At 36.9% G+C, this 24,193-nt stretch overlaps 2 protein-coding genes across 5 annotated transcripts; both read right to left on the reverse strand.

The window, feature by feature from the left end:
• Positions 1-1,934: 1,934 nt before the first annotated feature.
• Positions 1,935-4,703, reverse strand: agr2 (anterior gradient 2). The gene is made up of 8 exons (XM_015605801.3): positions 4,606-4,703; positions 4,211-4,352; positions 3,682-3,745; positions 2,959-3,011; positions 2,639-2,715; positions 2,473-2,536; positions 2,292-2,375; positions 1,935-2,177 (listed from the first exon to the last, which is right to left on the reverse strand). Exons 2-8 carry the CDS (start codon positions 4,341-4,343, stop codon positions 2,128-2,130), a joined length of 525 nt encoding a protein of 174 aa, XP_015461287.1. The 5' UTR covers positions 4,344-4,352; positions 4,606-4,703; the 3' UTR covers positions 1,935-2,127.
• Positions 4,704-12,473: 7,770 nt separating this feature from the next.
• On the reverse strand, positions 12,474-24,145 carry ppp1r10 (protein phosphatase 1, regulatory subunit 10). 4 transcript variants are annotated; one of them, XM_049475304.1, is made up of 20 exons: positions 24,025-24,144; positions 22,161-23,835; positions 21,872-21,939; positions 18,700-18,818; positions 18,480-18,566; positions 18,223-18,358; positions 18,077-18,128; positions 17,838-17,924; positions 17,573-17,704; positions 17,345-17,450; positions 17,065-17,168; positions 16,791-16,894; positions 16,315-16,474; positions 15,946-16,089; positions 15,586-15,832; positions 15,376-15,451; positions 15,059-15,277; positions 14,800-14,935; positions 14,319-14,684; positions 12,474-14,177 (listed from the first exon to the last, which is right to left on the reverse strand). In XM_049475304.1, exons 4-20 carry the CDS (start codon positions 18,804-18,806, stop codon positions 14,053-14,055), a joined length of 2,388 nt encoding a protein of 795 aa, XP_049331261.1. In that variant the 5' UTR covers positions 18,807-18,818; positions 21,872-21,939; positions 22,161-23,835; positions 24,025-24,144; the 3' UTR covers positions 12,474-14,052. The 4 variants fall into 4 exon arrangements, with proteins under 4 accessions (XP_049331261.1, XP_007249458.2, XP_022538878.2 ...); XM_007249396.4 differs by lacking the exon at positions 21,872-21,939 and having other exon boundaries at positions 15,946-16,086; positions 23,522-23,835; positions 24,025-24,145; XM_022683157.2 differs by lacking the exon at positions 21,872-21,939 and having other exon boundaries at positions 18,700-18,815; positions 23,522-23,835.
• Positions 24,146-24,193: the final 48 nt, after the last annotated feature.

The following is a 24,193-nucleotide window of genomic DNA, read 5'->3' on the forward strand; positions in this document are numbered from 1 at the left end:
CTGAATGATCTTTGACACATTTCATGTTATAGTTGTGTGTTTTATTGACTACATTTATATCATACACAGTCCAGTCGGAATATTTTGACCACCTCCTTGTCCTTTTAATTCTCTGTGTACTTTATTATCCTCCTTTCACCCACTTCTTCAATGGTCAAGACCAACCCTAGTGCAGATAATATTTGGATGGTGGGTCATTCACAGCACTGCAGTGACTGACATGACGGTTAGTGTGTTAACATGTGTTGTGCTGGTATGAGTGAATCAGACACAGCAGTGCTGCTGGAGTTTTTAAACATTGTGTCCACTCGTTTAGACCCTGCTCTGTGGGGGTCCTGTCGGGTCCTGACTATTAAAGAACAGGGGATAAACAGAGGATAATAAAGCATGCAGAAAACAAGAAGTACAGTCTGTAATCATAGAACTACAAAGTGAAAGTAAGTGGGCTTGATATTCTGACTGGACTGTGTAAGTCTGTATCTGAGTGGGTGAGTAATTCTGTTGGTGCACGTCACTGTTCTCGGATTTTTTTTTGTGTGGTTTTGCGTTCTTGCATGAATTCCTCACTACAGTGTGCATCTATATCCTATGGTTCTGTGAACTATGCACTCATACGTTTGGAGAAAATGAAAAAAAAAAAGAATAAAGAATGCATTATCACCCAGTCTTTGTACAGTTTGAAATGGCAGTGTTTCTTGTAGTCAACGTTTTCTTCTCTTTTTTCATGCTAAGTCTGGGATTTTGTTGACATTCCTTAGGGAAAAAAAGGTTTCCTTCAGTCTGCCGTCCAATCAGACACTGACATGCATGGCTTTGTAAATCCGGGAACTCTGATAGAACAAAAGCTGCATTTGGCTGCATACTCGTAACCAGGCAACAGAGGGAGTCAGGAAACGTACAGACCGGTTCCCTCTGGCTCCTCCTAACAGGATACGAACCGGAGCTGCTTACTTTCTCTATTGGTTTCAGATGAATCACTCAGACAGCAGAATGCACTTCCAGTAGGCCAGTATTCTTAAAGCTATGGTACCTTAAGGGTTCCTTGCAGTTTAGAGTAGCTTCTATGATATTTATTCAAAAAACAGTGTGATAATGAAGCTTTTCTAATGGTCTATTCATTAAAAAAAATTCACAATACAAAGATTAAAATATGTTAAAATGTGAAATGTAAATGATGGCAACAATAGAGTTTCAGGGGTGAGAATTAGTTTCAAAGGAGATTTTGTAACAGTTTCACAGAAGAAACATATTTGCGCCCCTAAAAAAGCTCTCAATAGATGGTTCCTTAAAGGTAAATTCTATTAATAGTCAATATTACTACATATGAAAATTACTAAAAAAAAAAAAAAAAAGTCATTTAGATTTTTTTGGTGTGAAACGCTTTAAAAACATTTAAAAAAAAGGTTCTTAACAGAAAGTTATGACATGGAAGTGTTATGAACATGCTGCCTAATTTTGAGGGGAAATTTTGGAAGGTAAATCGTAAGTTGAGTTAGTGTGTAAAGAACTCTGGCTCTGCAATGAACCCTTTCACCCCTATCCAGAAGATAATACTGCCTTGCCTCAAATGTTTCTGTGTAGGTTCTGGACTATTGTGACACTGACCAGAAAATGGCAGATAAAAAGATGAACCCCCTAATTAACATTAAGGAGTAGTTTCCCAGACTGAGATTAAGCCTAGTATTGGACAACAAAGCATTTTGAAAGAAAAAGAAAATATGTAGACTAGGACCAAGCTCTCTGTGAGAAACCAACCCTAAGTCACTCAGACCACCAATTGGTTGCTGATATCTGAAAATTAGACAAAATTCACATTTGAACTTTATCTTAATTTGTATAATTTCACTATGTACCTAGTAAAACCACTGAAACTCACTACTATAAGTGAGGTTTTAGTTTTATTACTTAGAAATGAGAATGCCAAAACAAGTGAATTCAGAGCAGTTTCTTTAATTTATTCAAAAAGTATATTATAAGAAAGCTAGTGTTTAAAGGTCGACAGTAACAGAGTTTCAAACAGAACATGGTCAAAGTGAGATCAGAGATTTACAGTGCGTTTCTGTACATCAGTAAACAGAATAACAGACAAACTCTCAGCGAGGAGAACATCCAGTCTTGAGTCACACCTCACAGCTCTGTTTTCAAGAACTTTGTGGCTCTCATCATGTTGCTCAACACTGTTGATAAAATGAAAATAAAACATCATTAATATTTGGACAAAGTAAAGTATTTCTCTATTATACCTACTATCATATTACATATTATATACTCTAGGCAGCTTTTGTACTTACAGAGTTCGATGTCACTTGGCTCATAGGCATACATGCGGTTGGAGTAGCGGCCAGTGATGTCGGCACGAACGGTCATGGAGGGATCTGCAGAAAAGCAAGAAGGATTATTATTTGTAACAAAAAGTCAATTGCCAATGTTTAGTAATCATATCCCACATCTCTTGAGGTGAAGAACACTCACCAACAAAGATGATTCTGGGAACATACTGGCCATCAGGTGAAAGGTGTTTGTCAGTGGTTTCATACTGTAAAGGAAAAGACATTTTATCACAGATTTGCGCATATTTGAAAAAAAAAAATCTTCCACTTTTGACCATCTGTATAATAAATTAGCCAAAAAAACTCACCACCAAGTTCAGGAGAATGAAGTCGTCATCAGCTAGCTTCTGGATTTTCTTGTCCTCAGCAAAGGCCTTCTTCAGAGCTGATAAAGGGACAGAAAATACACACTTAATGCCATAATGTGTGGTGCATTTTTCACAATTTAAATCAATTCTGCAACTATTTAAAAAGGCATATATAGAATTGAACTAATTACATGACCAGATATTATAGGACTAATTAGAATAAATGGTGACTTCTAATTTGACACTGTGCATGACTACTCCAGTCTAAAGTTGAGGGTCTAAGGATAAGGTTGACTCATAGGCTGGAGTTAAACTCTTACCCTGGCTGTGGGGGCAGTTCTCCAGGTGGAAAATGACCATGAGAGGCTTGTTCCTGTGGACATAGTTAGGTATAGTTAGAAATAGTTTAGCTTCATAAGTGAACAAGGAAATCCTGTTCTGCTGTATAAAGCATTGAAAAAGGGTCCCACTCTGATATTGATATAGTTTTACATTTTCAATACTGTTTAAAACTATACTGTTTACAAGTATGCTAATTCAGTCAATGAATTTTAAAGTGACACTAATTAATAATAAAAGCCAAGCTGATATATATAATATAGATTGAAATTTATATAATATAAGTATGATATGGAACAATCAAGATAAGTAATAATAGATAAAACGTTCAATTATTTAAGATAACCACTTTGTGAAATAATAAAAAAAGTAAAAGAGAAAAATATGGGTAATACATAAATTAAAGATCAAACATAAAACAAGACACTATAGTTATGAAGTAGCTAAATCTAACTAACAGACGAATAATAGATGAATAATAATTCATCTTTGTGGGTGGAGCTTTGTGGGTGGAGCACCAGCCATTAGTCACTGCATCCCATTTAGAGTTGGAAAGGGTTGAAAGACATGGAATCCATAATCTGGGTTAATCCATAATGCTGAGCCTAAACTTCCAAAACATGTATGAATAGGCTAAAGTGATAAATCAAAGGATCATGACTGATCAAATGCACACTGTACTAGCCAATCAAATTAGTACTTACTTTGAGCGTGCCCAGAAGAGTGCCTCCTCATAGGTCTGAGCCCAGATCAGCTGATCACCCCATCCTGAGAAGGATGAGAACAAACCCAAGATGAGTTCTAGTTCTAGTTTTTTGACGAATGATGAAAGGTATAATTTGTTAAATTGATTAAAAAAGAAAGAAACACAGAAACAATCTTTCCTCCTTTATTATGATTATATCAGAACATCTGAACAAAAAAGATCTGCTTTGTAGCTGTATAGTGACCTTTTAGCAATAATTTATAAAAAATATTTGACCAGAGGAGGATTGGCCCTTTAAGTTTCTTTCCTCGGTTTTAAGGGAGTTTTCCTTTTTTCTACTTTTTCGTAATCAGTTGTAAAAGTTGATATAACTTGTAATCAACTTGATTTCATTTGTTAGGAATTATAGGTATCTCCTCAGGTTCTAATCAAACCTAATTACACAGCATTCTTACTCATTCCATCAGTGCAGGCCTATCTGACTTCAACATTAAACATGAATGCTATTCTTCAATAAAGAAGCTCACCTCTGGAGAGAGTCTGAGGAACTCTTTTCTCCTTCTTCTCAGTCTTGCTGGCGCTTGGGTTCTTATCAGGCTTCCCCAGGGCACAAGTCACGGCCACCAGGACCAAGAGTACTGACAGTAATCCTCTAACCATCTTCTCGAGCTGCTCAAAAAAGACAAAACCATACCGTTGCTGTTAGATGGCGGCAGTAAACCTTCACATTCTTCCATTCAACTACAGTACAATTCTACTCAGAACAACAACACTGCTGACACTTCCTTAAACCTTCACATATCCATAAAGAAATGTGAATAAAATACAGAGAATTGGAGCACATAAGAGAAAGTAGCTGAGTAGTAGAACAGTAGAACAGGTAAAGCAGTGAAAAGTCTTCATACACGTGTGGTATTCTCACCTGTATTCAGGTTTCTCTTGTTCCTGTGTTCAGACTCAGTCTCCTGGTCCTGCTGTGGCGTCTACCTCTCACCTGCGCGGCATTTATACACCTGTGCTGCAGCATGTCCCTCCCTCCTCCTGCTCTTCTGGAATGTGCGGTTCTACACCTTGATTCACTGCAGCTCTACAATAGCAGCATTTCCAATTCTATTTACATTCACTTTTAACTTTCAATGAAAACTAATATAATTTATTCTGAACCTTCAGCTGAACAACAGTGAAAGCTAATAAAGGACATGTGGAGGCCTGGGGTTTCCCAAAAAATCGAAAAATCCATCAATATATTGATTTCCGTCCATTATTGGCTCAGATCCAAGTACAGGTCAGCATAATGTAATGATATGCAGTCTAAGGCTGTAATGATTAGGCTTTTTGTGATTGGCTCTCACTGTACCCATGGTGTCAGTCTTGCAGGCTTTTATATTAAGAATATTATATAAAGCTAGATTATGATGTGTCATTCTGAAAGAGACAACCTATCCTATGTGCAGTGTAATTTAATCAATTAAGCTCATTTTATACATATTCTGGATTCAAGACTTTGCTAAGTGTATCGTTAATGTATCTTTAATTTTGCTTTCATACTGTAAGAAAAATATTATAGTACTGATATTTAACTGATACTGTAACTGAGATTTATACACTGAAATATTTAAAATATGATTTCTTCATAAAGGTACTTAAAATATAATAACCTACAATAGTTAAGAAAATAAGTGGAAGGACCAAATTGTGTAATAAATTAAATTAATTAAAGTAAATAATTAAAAAATATTATATTATATACAGCTCTGAAAAAAGTTTTTTAATCAGTTTCTCTGATTTCACTTTTTATAGGTATATGTTTGAGCAAAATGAACATTGTTGTTTTATTTCTAGAAACTACAGATGACATTTCTCCCAAATTCCAAATATAATAAAACATTTATTTAGAGCGTTTATTTGCACAAAATGAGAAATTGAGTGAAAACAGATACAGAGCTTTTAGACCTTTTAAAACAAGTTCATATTCATAAAGTTCATACAGTTCAGAAATTAATATTTGATGGAATAACCCTGGTTTTTAATCACAGTTTTCATGCATCTTTCATTTTCTCCTCCACCAGTCTTACACATTGGTTTTGGTTATATATATTATTTCACTTTAAAAAAAATTAAGTTAATGAAGGGTTGTCAGCATTATCCAAAGCTATGTCTCATCCCTCTCAGACTGAATAAAAGACATATAGAGTGCATATATGCAGGAGGAATTGATCATAAGCAAAGTAAAGATCTTTCCTGAACATTTCTACTCAAACCATTTTAGTCATTAATATTTAGTTACTTATTATTTTTTGTTTTTTCATTTAATGCAAATTCCTGGTTAAAGCACACCTTTGACTACTGGGATTTAGCCTTCATTTCAGATCAAAAGGATCCCATGAAAAATAAGATTTTTGTAAATACTGTAGATGTATAGATGGATGTATAGTAAAAAGATCTGCCTCTGTACTTTTATACAAGTTACACAAGTACATTTTTTAAAAGTCATTATTAAACAGAAGTAGCAATACTTTTATATGAATACAGATTTAGGGAACTCCAAAAAAAAAAACACTGGTGCAAAATGAGTCTCCCTCTCTATCTGGTAAAACTCTGGGTGTGTTTTGTGTACTGACTGTTTAATGTGTTCACAGTCGTGGCCTTAGGCTGGAAACTGCTGCTGAAAGCCCATCCCATCACTCACACACTCCTGCAGGATAGGGCACTGGAAAAGGAAGCTGGCTGATTGTTAACACACTTTAGAAAAGCTGACGTGTACTTCAATCTGCTGATTTGTCAATGACACATATAGTTGATGCTGTTTTGTGTTTTGTTTATAATGGTTGCTCCCCTAAACTTCATATTCTCTTAGTTCCCTGTTTAGTCATTTTAGATTAATTATCTACACATTGCAGGTGCATTAACATTCAAAATATAAGTATATTTTGCACTAGTTTGCACTTTACATTTAGCCACCTGTCTCTATATTGCACAGTTATGTTCTTACTACACTTTTTCCCAGAGGGATGACTCTGAACAGAGTTCAGCCAAGTTCAAATAATGATGTAGAATCATTGCAATTAAAGGAGCAACTTGACAACTTTAATTTGTGTTATTATCTTGGTAACACTTTACAAATAGTGTCACAAATAACAGTATGTATGAGCAATAAACATTGTTAAATGGTTAAGTAATGTCTCAGGCTAATTGTGAATCGATTTTTTGCACCAGGAGTGGCACAAAGTTATTCAAAATCATTATGTAAGACTGGTGGAGAGAACATGCCAATATTAGAAATACCACCAAATATTGATTTCTTAAAAAAACTTAAAAATATCAACTTGTTTTCTGCATCTTTTTTGTTATTTCAGCCATTTCTCATTTTCTGCAAATAAATGCTCTAAATGACAATATTTGTATTTGGTATTTGGGAGAAATGTTGTCTGTAGTTTATAGAATAAAACCACAGTGTTCATTTTACTTAAACATATATACATACAAAATAGCAAAATCAGAGAAACTGATTCAGAAACTGAAGTGGTCTCTTAATCTTTTTTTCAGAGCTGTATGTAGTAAAACCCTCCACAATTACCCAACCTAAACCCAATTAAGGTGGTTTGGGATGAGCTGGAGAACAGAGTGAAGGAAAAGCTACCAACAAGTGCTTAGCACCTCTAAAAACTCCTTTAAGACTGTTGGAGAACCATTCTAGGTTCTACCTAATGAAGCTGACTGTCAAATGCCAAAGCAAAACGTGCTACTTTTTCTGAACTTTTTAACTGCATAATTCCATATGTGTTTCTTAACAGTTTTACTGTCTTCTGTGTTAATCAACAATAAAATAAAATAAAAATCAAGAAAAAAACATTGATTAAAAAAATGTGTCCAAACTACACTGATACTGTATGTATTATTAGATGTTACAAAAATACTCAAACTTTGTAAACATTGTAATTTTATGATTTTTTGTATATCCCAATTTCAGTTAAATACACTAATTTATTATTATTATTTTTTATTATTATTCCTTATTTAACCAGGCATAACATTAAGAACACTTTCTTATTTACAATGGCAGCCTGGCAAGAGGCAGAAAGTCTCTTGAAACACAAATACAAAAATACAACACACAAAAAAGTGCAAAATATGACTCCTTGGAGTGATACATAAAACACAGACATACACATGTGGTCGCAGGGACCCCCTGCCCCCCTGTCCAGCATACAATCATATATATTTTTAGCTGATTTAGCTGATTAGTTGACTTCAGTGTATTATGCTGTATAACCACAGTTTAAAAACAAAGTTTTATACTCTGTATGATGTAATAATAAATTAACTTACATTTGTTTTACGAGAACCACACATTCACTCCTAGAACCATGTAAAAATCCTAATTCTTGACAGAGCAATATTATAGTTTCACAGCTTTCGAACGCTGGAAAGCTGCTTCTTTTTGTGTTACAGTATAAAGAGCTACACAGAAATCCGGTGTACAGGTATACAGAGAGACATCACCAGCTCTTATTTAATGTAATAGAACCTGATTTATGACATCTCACATATCAAATGTGGTAGAATTTAGTTAAATGATAAATTGTGGGTTATGAGTGCAGGCAATCCATCTCAGTTCACTGTAAATGAGGGCCTCTGTGAGCACATCCTCAGCAATCCGCCTCTCTGAGGAAATAAAGATGTGATTCAGGCCTGACAAAGGCCCCTCCTTGCTGGAGCTGGGATAATATGACTGCTGTAGATCAATGCCGTCTTTGTCCAGAGCTCTGGGCCTCCTCCACGAGTGAGCCGAACGAACAAGCTTTACGCCCCTGTGTCCCTCTGTCCTTCAGGAAAACGGCAGATTTTTCTTTCATTTGTGGTGAGAGAAGACGGTGTGGCGTCTTTATGCTAGTTAAAAGAAAGTGCTCTCCACCAGTCTTCCACACTGCTTTTAAATGTGACCTTATACCACTCCTGGTGTTTTATGAGCAATAATTAATACATGTAGAGAAATACAAATAATCCTAAAGTTTTCATAATCAGTTGTTGTTTTTTAAGATAATCCTTTATTTTCCCACAGTGTGGAAATTCAAAAATTCACACATTTTTGTAAATAACAGTTTTATTGAATTCACATTATTATCAATAATTACAGACACATTTAAGGACCAATTTATGCAGAAATCCAAGTAATCTCAAAGGGTTCACATACTTTTTCTTGCAACTGTATATATGTATACATATAGTATAACCTCTGAATATTAATATTTAAATACACCCCCCCCCCCCCCCCCCATTTTTTTAAATATAATCCCTCACAAACCACATAGCATCTAAAAGAGTAAAATAACAGAGTTATTGATGAGGATTGTTGGACTGATACCCAGGTTAGGCAAGATGCCACTGCATATTAAAGTAAATATGGTTGTCTATCTATCTATCTCCTCAAGAGAATATTTGTCTCATAATTCTAAGTCCACTCCTAACTCCTTGTTCCACTGACATTTTTTAAAATAAAAAATAGTCTTTACTAAACCATTTTTCTTTAATAGTTTATGAACTATTGTAACTCTTAAACACACACATCTCAACCCCCTCATTTGGATAGAGATAAACATCTGGATTTAGTCTACATTCAGGATTATCTTTAACAGTTTATTAATTGTTCATATGTTATATATGTTCATTTAATTAAATAAATCTTTTTGAGACATTTATTTTAGAAATAATTTTTTGGACATATGCACAATAACATTGTTAAAGAAACAGATCCTAGGTCAGCACATTTGTGTCCCTGTAGCCTCTTTATATATATGTATATAATATATATATATATATGTTTAACTTGAAAACGTACATGTACAGTTCTGGAAAGAATTTAGACACCAATTCAGTTTCTGAATCAGTTTCTCTGATTTTGCTATTTAAAGGTATATGTTTGAGTAAAATTAACATTGTTGTTTTATTCTATAAAACGGACAAATATTTCTCCAAAATTCCCAAAAAATATATTGTCATTTAGAGCATTTATTTGCAGAAAATGAGAAATGGCTGAAATATCAAAAAAGATACATAGCTTTCAGACCTCAAATAATGCAAAGGAAACAAGTTCATATTCATAAAGTTTTAAGAGCTCAGAAATCAATAATCGGTGGAATAACCCTGGTTTTTAATCACAGTTTTTCATGCATCTTGGCATGTTTTCCTCCACCAGTCTTACACACTGCTTTTGGATAAGTTCATGCCACTCCTGGCACAAAAATTCAAGCAGTTCAGCTTGGTTGGATGGTTTGTGATCATCCAGCTTTCTCTTGATTATATTCCAGTGTTTTCCAATTTAGTAAAATCAAAGAAACTCATAATTTCTAAGTGGTCTTATTTTTTACCAGAGCTGTATATGTTAAGGTTATTTTATTAAATACACACTCTTGAGCCATGAATTTAGCAATATTTAGTAAAATGAATCTGTAATTTATGTGTGTTCATGCAGCCAATATGTTTTGTAATAACATGGTCTAAATTTAAAATTTTAGTGTAGGTTTCTGAAGAATGACTCGGGCCCCATCACTGAAAGCGTGGCCCTGAGGCCGGACAGGTGTGTGGGTTATGTTATCAGCATGCTGAGTGCTGAGGTGTCCTTAACCGCTTTCTCTACTTGGGCAAAAGCTCTTCTAACGTCAGGTCAATATTTGTGTTTGAGGGCGGGTTGCTGAGTTTACTCCTGTTCACACAGCGCTCCAGTCCTTCTAGCTCAGTCCCGCCCTGAGAACACGGATGTGTGAGACAGGAATGTAAAGGGCAGCATCTGATTGGGGAAGCAGGACACAATTCAGCCAAATCTACTGGCTAACAATGCTGACGAGTACAGAGGTCTTCTGCAGGTCTGCTAGTTCAAGAAACAATGCAAGTTTTGGAAGTTAGAGAGCAAACAAACTCAACTATTTAAATAACTACACACCACCAACACGTCAGAGCTACTCAGAAACAGTTCAGGGGCCAGAATTACAAATGTAACTAAAGAAAGAAATTCTTCATAGAATATATGTCTTTGTCCTTAAATGTATACTAAAGGTAACTAGATATTTTTACACTGATCTCAAAAATATTTTCTTAGCTAACATCACATTTAGAAGACTTTTTCCTTGACAGCAATTAAACCTAATCCTAGTCCTACAAATCTCTTTCATTTGGAGATTCCCATTTACAGTGCTGTGTACAGCAAGACTAGGCTAAATGTTCTTCCCTGTTGAGGAAAGGAGTTTAGAAAGTAATAATCTCTAAAGTGATCATTGTAAAAAGAAGTTGTTGATTTACTAGAATTAATCTATATTTTTATTTTTATTTTATTACGTACTATCAGTGACGGGCGGCACGGTGGCGCAGTGGGTAGCACTTCCGCCTTACAGCAAGACGGCCTGGGTTTGATTCCCGGCTGGGGCAACCCGGGTCTTTCTGTGTGGAGTTTGCACGTTCTCCCCGTGTCTGCGTGGGTTTCCTCCGGGTTCTCCGGTTTCCTTCCACAGTCCAAAGACGGCACGTTCAGACAAATTGGAACTTGATTGAAATTGCCCCGTAGGTGTGAATGTGTCTGTTTGTCTGTCTGCCCTGCGATGGATTGGTGGCCTGTCCAGGGTGTATCCTGCCTTCCGCCCGATGCCTGCTGGGATAGGCTCCAGCCTCCCTGCGACCCCTCACAGGTAAAGCGGTTGACAATGAGATGAGATGAGACTATCAGTGACTACATAAAGACAATAATTGGCCATTTATTTCTATTGGCAATACTTCTCTAGAACAAGCTGGACTAGACAAGCTACTGTGTGTGCATTTGCACATCTGCGTCAGATATATGCATTCATTAGAAGGGATGTCCAGAAATATTTAGACATTTAGTGTATTTTTTAAGGAGGTTCCTCCACCTTTTATAACTTTTCTCTTGTTTGCTGATTTCATTTATTCTGTTTTTTTTATATTTTGCTCTCCATTCTCTGCCTGAACTGAACTAAATAATGAAACATTAAAAATGTGTCTCACATCATTTATAATAAGCTGTAAAATTAATCAAAAATATGATTTAAAAATAAGCTTTATAAACTGCTATGTAAGAAAAACACAAAGCATCATTTTTAAGAACATTCTTTTACTGAATTATTTATTTATTCATTTCTTATACCCATGTAGAGAACCATTTTCTCTAATTATTTGTACAGAAAATAATAAGGTTACAACACTAAAAAAGAGGAAGGACTGAAAATAAAGTAAAACGCACTACCATCTTCAACAATACTAGTAACATTTAAATAATATAACATAAATATATATATTCTTCATATTTTTGAGAACTTAATAAAAATAGTCATTTACAGGTGAAAAATGAATGAATGGTATACTACTAACAGAAACAGCAACCTCTAGTGGATTTTATTAGCCTAACATGTCACTGCAGAATAGTAGAAATGATACAAGGAAGAACTATATTCAGCATCTTATAAAATAAGATAAAGTGACTCAAATATTTGAGAAGTAAAAAGGTTAACATGCTATTTTATCTTTAGCTTTTTTCCAGCACATCCAGTTGATAATTCTCTATTGATCTGTGTGTGAAAAACAGTTTAACGTATATCCAAATGTAAACATGAATTACTATCTCAATCAGATTTAAGGATAATTGATGCAGATAACTGTTTATAGTTTCTTTTTTTAACATGTGCATAAATGATTATGTCATTAGTGTACATCTTGGAAAATTAGCTTTTGTGAACATAGGAACCTGAATTCACAAATATTACAATAAAACCAGAGACTCAAGACTAGAGTTCATTTTATAACATTTATTTATACATGTAGAAAAAACCTTTACAGATATTTGTATATGTTTATAAACGTGTGTTTATGCACTATATTCTGGCTCATAGACACACACATCTCTCTAACACAAATTAAACCTCTCATGGATAGAGGGGTAAAAAAAGAAAAAAATCTTATCATCAGACTTCTATGAAAATAAAAACAAGAGAAGAATGAACAATCCAGAAAAATAAAGTCCCACAAGAGACACAAAGGCCACTGTTTTCACAGAAAACACTCTGAATAATGTTGGCCCAAAGAGTGGTTTTACAAGCCCAGCGGGGCTCCTTCGAACACTGATAGACAAAGAGAGGCACAACTCGAGGACGACCATAACTAGACAAGGTACGGTCGTGCCCCACAGTTGTGCTTCACAGCTGAATCACAGATAATGTGACTGCATGAATACACACAGGTGCATGTGCGCACACAGGTGCATGTGCACACACTGACACAATTATTTCAATCATTCTGATTGTCACACTAATGTTCATCATTGTTGATTTTTGTTCTGTTTAAATAAGTTTAAGTAGGTTCATGGTTTTATGAGGCTCTGCCAAATTATTCAACAGTGTTTTAAAACTATTGATGTGCTTCCCATCATTCTGCATGAATTCAGTGTCAAACTATAAAGTTCTTGGGATGAATGGTACTGACAGGTACAGTATGTTTATAACGGAGTTCACTGCACCATTTCATACCACAGCATTAGAGATTTCTTGCCAGCACCAAACCTTCATAGGACAAGAGCCTGAATCAAGCTCTGCATTAATAGACCAGGCAGGTGAATACATAACTGGGAACTGGCCAACTGTTCGTTTGCTTTTTTGTGTGTTTGTGTGGGAAAGCAGACCATGGCATTGTAACCACAAAAGGTTCAAGGTGCTTTTTTCAAGTCAAGGTGAAAAAGAAAAATATGAAAAATCACCCTCTTTTATAGAGGTCCTATGGCAACATATTCCATTGTGTGTGGTTCTGTAGTGCTGGACCAAATTCAAAATAATAAAAAGCAAAAGGGGACCACTGTGGCAAACAAACAAAACAAAACAAACAAAGCGCAAAAATAGTGGTCATAAAGAGTGGATGGGATGGGCACAATCTTCAGCAGTCTCAAGTCACTGTACATATGATCACAAAAATATACATTATCTACAAATAATCACAAATATAAAGTCTCTATTTACACAGAGAGATATTGTGTTCACCAGTGTACATATTCTCTACACCACAGAGTCACATTCAGTTCTGCTAAACCAGTCTTAGCTTTTTTGTTTCTGTAAAACAGGATAAGTTAGGTCCAGACTGGTGTTGTGTGTCTTTCTTCATTGCAGGTTAGGCAGCTGTAAACACTGTAGAGGAATAAAGGGCCTTGTCTTGTCAAATCCGGTGAAATCATCATCACACCTTGTTTTCATCCTCTCGCTGTAAGCCAGGCACAAGTATTCACAACGTCATTTTGAGTCCTTCTGCCCCCTTGTGGGGAGGAGTTTAAGATAAGTGTACATGTCTGTGACAGCTCTTTTTCAGTACAGAAAATTTTCAGTTAGTGACCGTGTTGAGGGGGCAGTGGAGGACCATTCACGCCTGGGTGATAGAACGCACAGTTGTTTTCATATCTGCAGCTTCCCTTCATCATGAAATGGCGACACACAGGTCTTTTTGACATGTCTGCGGAAATAGGAAGAGAGAGAGAGGGCACAAAAACATTAAAATCAAACTTGTTAAGCAAATTATACACAATTTAAGCGCAGCAAAAAGACAACACAAAGACCTAAATACAAAAACAAACAAACAAAAAAAAAACCTTACCACCCATGTTGTTGTGTCCCCCTCTTGGACCCCCTCGTCCCCCGCGCCCTCTGAAGCCTTGATCACCTCCTCTTCCTCGTCCCCGGTGGAAGTGGCCTCCTCGGTGCGGCCCTCCCCTCATGGAGTCCTCACCCCAGTAATTGCCATTCTCTCCTCCGCGGCCCTGAGGACCAGGTGGAGGGCCCATCATGCGAGGGCCTCCTCCAGAGTTGAAAGGGGGTGCGTGAGCGTGGGGAGGAGGGGGGTGGTTGTAGTGAGGGCCACCAGGAGGCTTGTTTGGTGGGTAAGCTCCATTCATGGGCATCGGCATGTTGTTCATGTTGTTCATGTTCATGCCTGGATTATGGGCAAGCAAACTGGGGTTCACTATAAGCAAAAAAAAAAGGGGTTGGATTAATTAATTAATTAATTCGTTTTTAATAATAAAATTACCATAAAAAAGGAAATAAAAAGATGTATGCATTTAAATCAGACTACTTACTTGGTGGAGAATTAACTGACTGGTTTTGGTTCTGATTCTGGTTCTGCTGTAAAGAGCCCAAGAGCTGCTTGATTTTGTCTGAGAAATCAGGCTGCTTTATTAAGTCCTCTGCTGACTGGTTTGAACCCTGTGCACCCTAATGCACAAAAACAAAATATAAACATGTAGCTCAGACACTAAAAAAAAACAAATTAAAAAGCAAATTGTATAAATATATAAATCTAATATATATAATGTTAGATCATACTGCTTGACTTACCATGATAGAGCTGAGGAGTTCCTGGACATTTACTGTTGGGTTGTTTGAAGGGGGTGCACTGCCTTGTGCCTGGGGGCTGCGATTACTGTTGCCCAGACTACCCATTAGGTTAGCCAGGACAGGGGGCAGCTTGGAACCCTCCTGGGCTACAGCGATACCGCATGAAACAGCAGTGCTATCAGCAGGCTCCATGTAACTATCATCCATCATAGTGCAGTCCTGGGTCACCAAAAAAGAGAGAATTAATTTATACTTTTATACATTTCCATTTATAAAAAATAGCTTAAGGAAAGAATAGGCAAATCAAGTTATCTTACCTCATCAAGGGGAATAAGACGCGGTGGCATTGGCTCGTAAGGCTCTGGGTCAGGCTCATGGGGGCTGTCTGGAACACTAAACAGCAACAGGAAGAACAGATTTATATTACACACCAGAAAGCCTCAGAGAAAGACTCAAAACCAATGCAAGTGACTGCCTCACAACAGTGTAAAAAAATAAATAATAAAAAAAATCCATCAAACACTGACCTTTCTTTGCTGAGGAAGATCTCCTGGAGAATACCCATCTCTCGATCCCTCTGGGTAAGCTTTTCACTGCTGTTGGCCCCTGCTGTCACCAGACATCCTAAAAGGGTAAGGGGTCGTGGAGGTGACCAGGGCACTCTTTCCTCCATGGTATCATGCGAGAGACGTCGTGCCATCTCAAACGTCTGCCTGTCCATCATCAGCTCCCGTTTAGCTGCCTCTCCAAAGTCCTTAATCTTATTAACGTTCACTAAGAATGAAGGAAAGAGAAGATTCATTATTATTTAATTCACAATTGCTTCATTTGAAGAATTAGAAGTAAGAGGTGCACTGTTGTAAGAAAGTAAGTTTGTTCTTTCTTACCTCTTTCCGTCTCATCCAAGTCAAAGTAAAAGTATTCTTTGAGCTGTTCTTCCTCTGCCCACCGAACACTCTTCTTTTTCTTTCCTTTCTTCGTCAGGCTCTCCTCCTCACCACGTGGCTCTGAAAGAGCATTGGGTTTTTCTGCTGAGAGAGGGACAAGAAGAAATATATTTTTGACTATTTGTGATTGACAGGAATGTGAGCTGATAAAAGTCATCCTAGACATGAACATAAATTGTGTTAGGGTTATCAGGCCAACAATGGTATTGTTAATACAATTAACAAAAACCTATGAATAATAAAACAATAATCCTTATATAGACACCAATTTATATTCTGCATGATAAGACCGCGGCACATTTCACTTACCAGTGTCCATAACCTCGGGTTCTTCCGAGGGGACAGGTGTCCCTGGCTGTTCCAGCTCCTGGGGCTCGTGAGGGGGAGTTTGAGATGCGGGAGCTTCAGGGGATGAAGGCTTTGCCTGTGTGCTGGCGTATGTCTGAGGCTTGCTGTCAAATGGACACGGCTGTGACACATCAAGAAAAGGCAAAAAGCAGAAGTGAGAAAAGTGTAAGTTTCAAAAAAAAAAAGAGGCTAAAATTGTCTTTAAACACTACATGGCACAAATTTACAACTACATTTAACTATTAGGCACATAACCTAAATAAAAGTTTTAAACCAATAATATTATAAAATGTAATGCATAAATTTAGTATTAATAGCCTATTACAGGTTGCATGTAGCCAGTAAATTAGTTTTTGTCCTCTACATGGCCACAATAAAAAATGTTTGTGAATCTCTGGAACATCAAAAGAACATCTCATTTCAGACAACATTCACACCTTATTAGACGTAGGAGATGCTGCTTTGAGTTTCTTCTTCTTGATCTTAATTCCAGGCACAGGAGCAGAATTAAGGGCATCCAGAAAACCAGGGCTTTCCATAGCTAAAAGGTACAAGCGAGAAAGACAAAATGTATAAAAGTAACTGCTGTGACATACAGAACAGCCTACCAACACTCATAGATAACCAAGCTGTTAAAAATTAACATTATTTGCAATAATATACTGTTATTAGTCTAACAGTTATTAGTATATAAAAAAGGTGTATGCTTACGTTGGGGAGGTATGAGCTTGACTTTGATCTCTTTGGCAGAGTTGGGGGTGGTGTTAAGAGGCTTGTATTTTTTCTCCACAGGAGGAGCATCAGACATGGAAGTACTGGAGAGGAAAACAATTAAATGTTCAGAGCTTATAGTTCAAAAAACAAACAGCAGAGGGCAGCACCTATGTAACTGTTTAAAAGACTTTTATATTGATCACAACACATACTAGTAAAGAAACTGTATTATTGATGGTGAAACCTTAAGAAAGAAAATGTGAAAATGTGGAATTACCTGGGGCGCTTGAGAACTGCTGGTTTAATGTTGTATTTGTCTCCAAGTTGTGGTACAGCAGGTGGCTTTTTAGTTGGGACTGGTGTTGGGGTTTCCATCTCTAAACCTGTTGACCCAAACCAGATATTCTTTGTCACAGAAAATACAAAATAACAAAGAAATAAAACCAAAAAAGAGAAACAACATTCTAGAATTCAAAATAAGATGTGGAGAAGCTAGGACCCTGACCTGTGGAACGAATCTTGGCATGGCTGGGAGCATGGGCTTTAGGTTTTTCTCTCTTCTTCTCATCATCTGTCCCTTTCTCCCCAGCCTTCACCTCAGGACGCACTTTACTGTCTTCTTTCTTTCGTTTCTTGTCTGAAAAACAAACAAACATTGTGGCATCTAATAAAGTGCAAATTACAAGAACATGCACAATCCCTCTGTCTCATCACAATAAAAAATTAAGAAAAATGGTGTAAAAGAAACTGCAAGAGGAAATAATAACTACCATTTGGCGATGCGCCACTGGAAACACTCTGAGAGCGGATAATGGCCATCCAACCGTCCACAAGAACTGAGGCAAGCTTCCTTAACTCTGTGGGGAAGAAATCCAATTGGAGTGAAAACAAGATTAAAGGCAACCCATGAGAGAAACACTATCACCAATTAGAATGATGGAAAGCATGGGCGTGGGAGATACACAGCATTTTTAGGAGCACTACTGGGATGATTCACGCTTGCTCTTACCTTCTGTCTCCCCACTCTTGCTGAGATGCTTGACCAACTTGGCTGTGTTGTTCTAGAATGTACAAAAAAGAAAAAAATAATACATGAATAAATAAAAGACAAACATAATGAAATATTTCTATAATGTGTAAAGAGTCAAGGGGTACCTGTTTGAGATGGTCCACTGTGAGGGGCAGTTTCTGCAGAGTAAGCAAAATAAGCTGCAGCAGAGGAGTGTTCGTGGTGGTCTTGGAATAGGTCAGCCAAGAGTTCAGCAGCTTATAGCCACCCACACGAATGAACCTGTAGTGAAAAGTGGAAAAAAAAGATGTAGTTTGGCATTACTTTAACACATTCGTGAAGAAACAAAAACAGCAGAGAGCATAGAAAAGGTTCTTATGTGTATAGTTCATATACTACATACCGGTTAAGAATGTCATGAGACTTGGTCTGCAGCAAGATGTTCAGATACATGCACCTGCTGACCATTTTATGAGAGGCCTTCATGAGACTGTTCCAAAAAATGAGAAGAAAAATCAAACTTACACAACAATAAGATTACAGTAACAAAATGTTTTTTGATAAGCTTATTAACATGTTCCAGATAAAAACTGCATCCATGTTTGTGTGTATTCAGTTTTTACCTGAAAACTTTAGCAACACCTTCCAGACTCCGGAGCTCTCCATCCTTCCCAAGCAGAGCTTCTACTCCTTTCAGAATCTCCCTGGGGTCCACAGGGCCTACAGCCATTGTAACAGGCTACTGTCAAAGAAAAGAAAAAGTGAGAGAGGATGAGTGCCATTTGTACATTTGTTCTTTGGCTGAGTACATAAATGATACTGTAGTTGATACAGCGATGGACAATTTGAGCAGCAGTATATGAATCACTAGGGCTTAGACTAAGCTAATAAGCTAATAAATGTCTTCTTTGATACACTGATCAATTTTTTAGGAGAGCTCATTGGAACATATGAAATATACGCAAGGGATGAAATCCAATAATTCCAGCTGCATTCCTAAGTATGTGATACTACCATACCCCTCAGAAAGCCAGAAACAAAATTACAGACAAACAAGGTCAGTCAGGAAATACCAGTCACATGACAACCTCTCAGATTCAATCAAAACACAAACACGCACTGCTTAGCCTAGCAGATGTAGATAAAGGTCTTTTTGTTAAGTTCTGAAAGTGCATCATATTCGTAGACCTCATGTAAATAAACATTATTTCTGATCATGCAGTTTAAAAAGGACTCTGTCATATGGCCAGCTTGGTCATGTGGTATAAACTTAGCACAAGACTTTCTACAGTAGAAAAATAGATAAAGTGGCCTCATTGTGAAAGATGATTAATGAAATTTTCAATATAAGCATACATCGAGCTTCACTGACTAATCGCTATATGTTTTGACGATATATGGACTGATACATATATGATAAATTAGATTTTAGCTTAGTTGCAAAGAAAAACTCAAACTGAGCAAATTTAAATATAATTCAATACGACTACAGCTTTCCTAAGGCTGATGTTCTCTCTAGTTCTGGAGTATTTGAGTATTCAAATTACACTAGCATGGTAACACTAATAGTCAAATGTGGGATATAAGCAAGTATGAGGCAGAATTAATTCTCTCTTGTTAATACTGCAGCGTGCTAACTGTGTTCTTACTAGAACTAAAAATGAAAAGTTTATCGCTCATAATTTTTGGTCTTTACTAACTTTACTGGGACAACATCTGGATAAACCTGCACCAACACAACACCCACCTGTTTGCCAAGACAAAGATTTGTATGTACATATGCAAGTGCCATTTCTTAAATGTTCAGGTTTAACAAAGTCATTAAAAATGTGTGTCTGATAAATGTTTTTACAAACACTCACAAGTCCATTTGCTGCTTTAGTTTTTACCTCCTATGTAAAATTACACGGAAAAAGGCATGATACTGGAGGAAGAAGCAGAGCTACGAAAGTGTATTTATTTACTGCAGTGTTAATGATTGTTGTAGCAGTTTTAAGATGCTCTGTGAAAACATGATAAGGTTTGATGAAACATGACTCTTAAATATGAATTATTAGCCTACTCTCACTAACTGCAAAAACAAAAATATGAACATACTTTTTTTTTTAAAGAAAAAGAACAAGAACATTTTTAGCATTAGTCTGTCAGTTTCAGATCACACTCTTCAGGGCAGCACTGTTGCTGCAACACTTTCACCAACCACAAACCTCACCTGTATTGGTCAATGTAGTCTCAGAGAGCTCAATGGCACAAACAAAACAGACACAGGGCTGGAAACAAATAATTCCAGTTGTATTCCTGTGTACATAGTACTGGGATTACACACAGTATGTGTACATAGTACTGGGATTTTTTGAGAGTGCCAGAAAAAAATTCAGAGAAGTCTGAAAACAATCATATTTGATTGCAACAAAAAACATACATATTCTCATACATAGGTGTTATGCTAAATAGATGTAGATGAAATCCAAATGTGTCATTAGTACACCTGATATGAAAGGCAGTCATTATACAAAATATAGTCTTGAAACCAAAAGTACAGAAAAGAACCACTCACAGCCATCAATTTAATATAAGGCTTTCTGTAATAATCATAAAGTTGATTGGCCTTGTGTGGTTTGCCTGCTTTGTTCTGACCTCTGTATGACTTGAAGTTAGACAGAAATTCATGAACTTAAACAAAACATGCATATATATTTAATTATATATACTGACATATGCAATTACATTAACCTTTAACTATAAACCACGTTTCTTTGTTTTTTAAATTATTTATTTACCATAGTCTTCATGAAAAACAATTATTAAGTCCTACGTCGCCACCAAGTGGTTAAAGCTGAATAAATCACAAAGTCAGGAGGAGGGGGTTGTTTACCTAATAATAATGGCAATGAGCTTTATGTTACTAAACTTTCACAGCCTGACAGAACAACAAAAAAAACTAAGAAAACCACAAAGTAAACTTTTAAACTCAGGATTTGTCTCATTTAACGTATAAAGAAAAAAACTACACTTTGAAAATGATTAACAATGTTTCTCTTATACCAAATATCACTTGTGTAGTTTTTTTTGCACTGAAGATTATTAACATTTAATAAGTATTGTTAACATAAGAAGTTACAGAGAAAGCTCTAACAAAATAAAATAAAATCCTTTATGTACTAAACATTACTTTTATACACAAATTGTATTGTTTTTTTTTTTTTTGGTTTCTTTTTGTCACACCATTTCTTTAAATTAGTTAAATGGACACACAACCTATGAAGCTGATGAAGTGATCTACATCCAGTGAGCTGAGTTCAGTGAACTGAACCCTCAAACACACCCAGCTCCCAAACAGTCATGCTTTCGGGGAGGCAGCCGACTGGGAGGAGGGAGGGTGGGTGGGTGGTGTGAGGGTGTGTGGAGAGGACCGACGTCACTTAGCCCCGCCCATGCAGGGGCAGCAGAGCGCTTTAAAAATCCCCCTCCGGTTCTTCAGTCTGAGCACAACGAGGATCCTTGAACTCAGCACTGGGTCAAGTTTAAGCTTCATACATTAGCGAAGGGACGGGAAAAACTTTGCTAAAAATTAAATAAAAAAAATGAGAACTAAAAAAAAACTTCTCTCGGTTGTCCATTACAGACTCTCCGGTTCTGCATGCAGATTTCACCAGAATGTACATTAACTGTATATATGCTCATTTTCCCAGGCGGTGGGGAGACTGTACGCTTAGAGGAAGGAAAAAAATTGACGTATGAAGTAATAATTTGTAATCGCACAAATGTCATGTGAGAAATCAGGTTTGGTCTTACCCGTTAAAGTGTTGTAGTTGAGGTTTTTATAGTCTCCAAAACACGGAACATAGGTTAACACACAACTCCTGAAAATATCACAACCGTCACACAAAAGCGTCAACAAGGAATCAAATAGCAGTTAATCTGAGAAACTACAGTTTTCAAACTCAAAAGAGCACTCGTAATCATCAAGCATTCAAACTACTAATTTAAATATGTAGCTATATATGTGCATGTATGTTTATATAAAAATACAGCATGAAATTTAATCACTTGAACTACATTCAAGACCTAAAAGAGCACCCACCCCGTAGTTAACAATATCCTTTATGAGGCACAACTTTTCCCGTTCACTTTCACTGGGATCTGGTAAGAAATTATGAGAAATGTAGCTACTTTTTAATCCCTTTCGCCTCTGTGTTGCTCCGTATTATTGTTAAAAAACAAATATGATAAGCCAACTGAACTAAAAAAAAAAAACAACTGTACGTTAGTGTTCAGAAGTAATTTTGGATTAAAACTCCGTTTTACACCGCAAGCGGAACTCAAGCTGCTTTAGTGACCGTTGCTGTTTTCGCCATCTGTCGGCCGCCAGCATTGGAGGGGCGTTTCTAACGTTACAGAGTGGCTTTTAGAGCTCCTGATTGGCTGAGCCGGACTCAGGCCCCGCCCCTTTTGTTAACCACTTCAGTACGAGAACAAGAAAGATGATGACGATGATGGAGAAGACGACGACGAAGAAGCCCGGGCGCCATCTTAGAACACAAACACCAGCAGAGAGAAAAAAAAGAACAAAAACCCCCAGCTAAACTTTACAGCCGATGTAGGTTCACACACTCGCAAAGTACTAAAGAAAAAGGCTAAGATTACTGTAACACCGCGCCGAGACAAGCGAACTGAGCCAATAGAGCGTTAATGTTGCAAATACAAAGCTACCATTTTTCCTCTCGTGGTCCAAGCAAACGACAACCTGTCCGCCATATTAGAGCGAAAAATCGACTAGACAAACAAGTCTGATCTACTCGACATTGCACTGTTAAAATTTCACCGCAAGCTACCCGAAATACACACAAACGCAATCTTTATACCCAGACTGCCATATAAAAATATATACATGTATATTTTGTATGTTTCTTTTTATTTTACCCACTATTATCTACCAATAACCGCCATTAACAAACGACACAAAAACATAAGATGTTACATTTTAGCCACAGTAATGTTAACTGATTTCCCTGTTCGGTTAAATCCAGTCGCCAACTTCGCAATCTTTATGTGTAGATTGCGTTAAAATGTTCCAATGAGCTCTCCTCTCACCAAATTTACGTCCCAACTCTTCACATATCATGCCTGTCTATGCTGTGGCAATCTTTATGTACAGATTGCTTATGAGAAGCGATCGCTAGCTTATATATCCTTCATTACTAGGACTGTAAATCCGTCTCACACACAAAGAAACAGGGCTTTCCGCCGCTGCTGGCTTTGCAGTGTGAGCTCATACGCTAAGTAGGTTAGTTCTCGCTTTATCTCAGCATTCTTTCTAACTAACTAACGTTACATGTTCTCATGTTATAATTAACTGCCTAATAGTTATAATTTTCCAGACAAACAATTGATTATATCTATTAAAATTTCGAATCAAATTGGTTTGAAAGTATAAACACTTACTATTAATACCTCTCCTCTGCGTCTCGGGTACCTATAATATATTGTGCTTAAACAGCAACAATTTTCAGAACAACTTTAAGACAGTCTAAGCTGTCATTTCTTTATATCATTATGGCTGAAAAATGGCTTAATGGGCGGGATTGTGATAGCTAGAGTCTATCATTTCCTTCTTGAACAATCTGGAGCAGAAAAAAAAATCGTAGGAAGCAAATGTCCGTTACTCGAGTAGAAAAAACATGTTTTGGGGGTTTTGGTCTTCAAACACTGTGAAAAATCCTCGACGCCAGATCTTCTTCACTGAGACCTCTTCAGACCTGCAACAAAGCAAATGGACAAAAGCCCATTAAAAATGCAAAACAAAATGATGCGAAATCCACAGTTACACTAAAAGTCGTTTATATCCATCTGGGGGTTGTGTTCAAAGCGAAAACAGGCCAAAAAATAAAACATTAACAATACATTTCGTTTAAAATCGGGAAAACCACCTCCGCTCGCACACTTACCTCAAACAAATCCAGGAATGATCCAGAAGGGTGTGGACGGGGCTGTTATAGTGGTGACGCATTTCACGTCAGCGCCCTTTCTCTGAAACGCGATTTCGTGCGTGCGCGTGACACGAGGCTCTTCGCTGATGGCTGTGGGGAGTCCGATTCATTTGAACGAACCGATTCT

Source organism: Astyanax mexicanus, chromosome 3 (assembly GCF_023375975.1).
Source record: "Astyanax mexicanus isolate ESR-SI-001 chromosome 3, AstMex3_surface, whole genome shotgun sequence".
NCBI classification, from domain to species: domain Eukaryota; kingdom Metazoa; phylum Chordata; class Actinopteri; order Characiformes; family Acestrorhamphidae; genus Astyanax; species Astyanax mexicanus.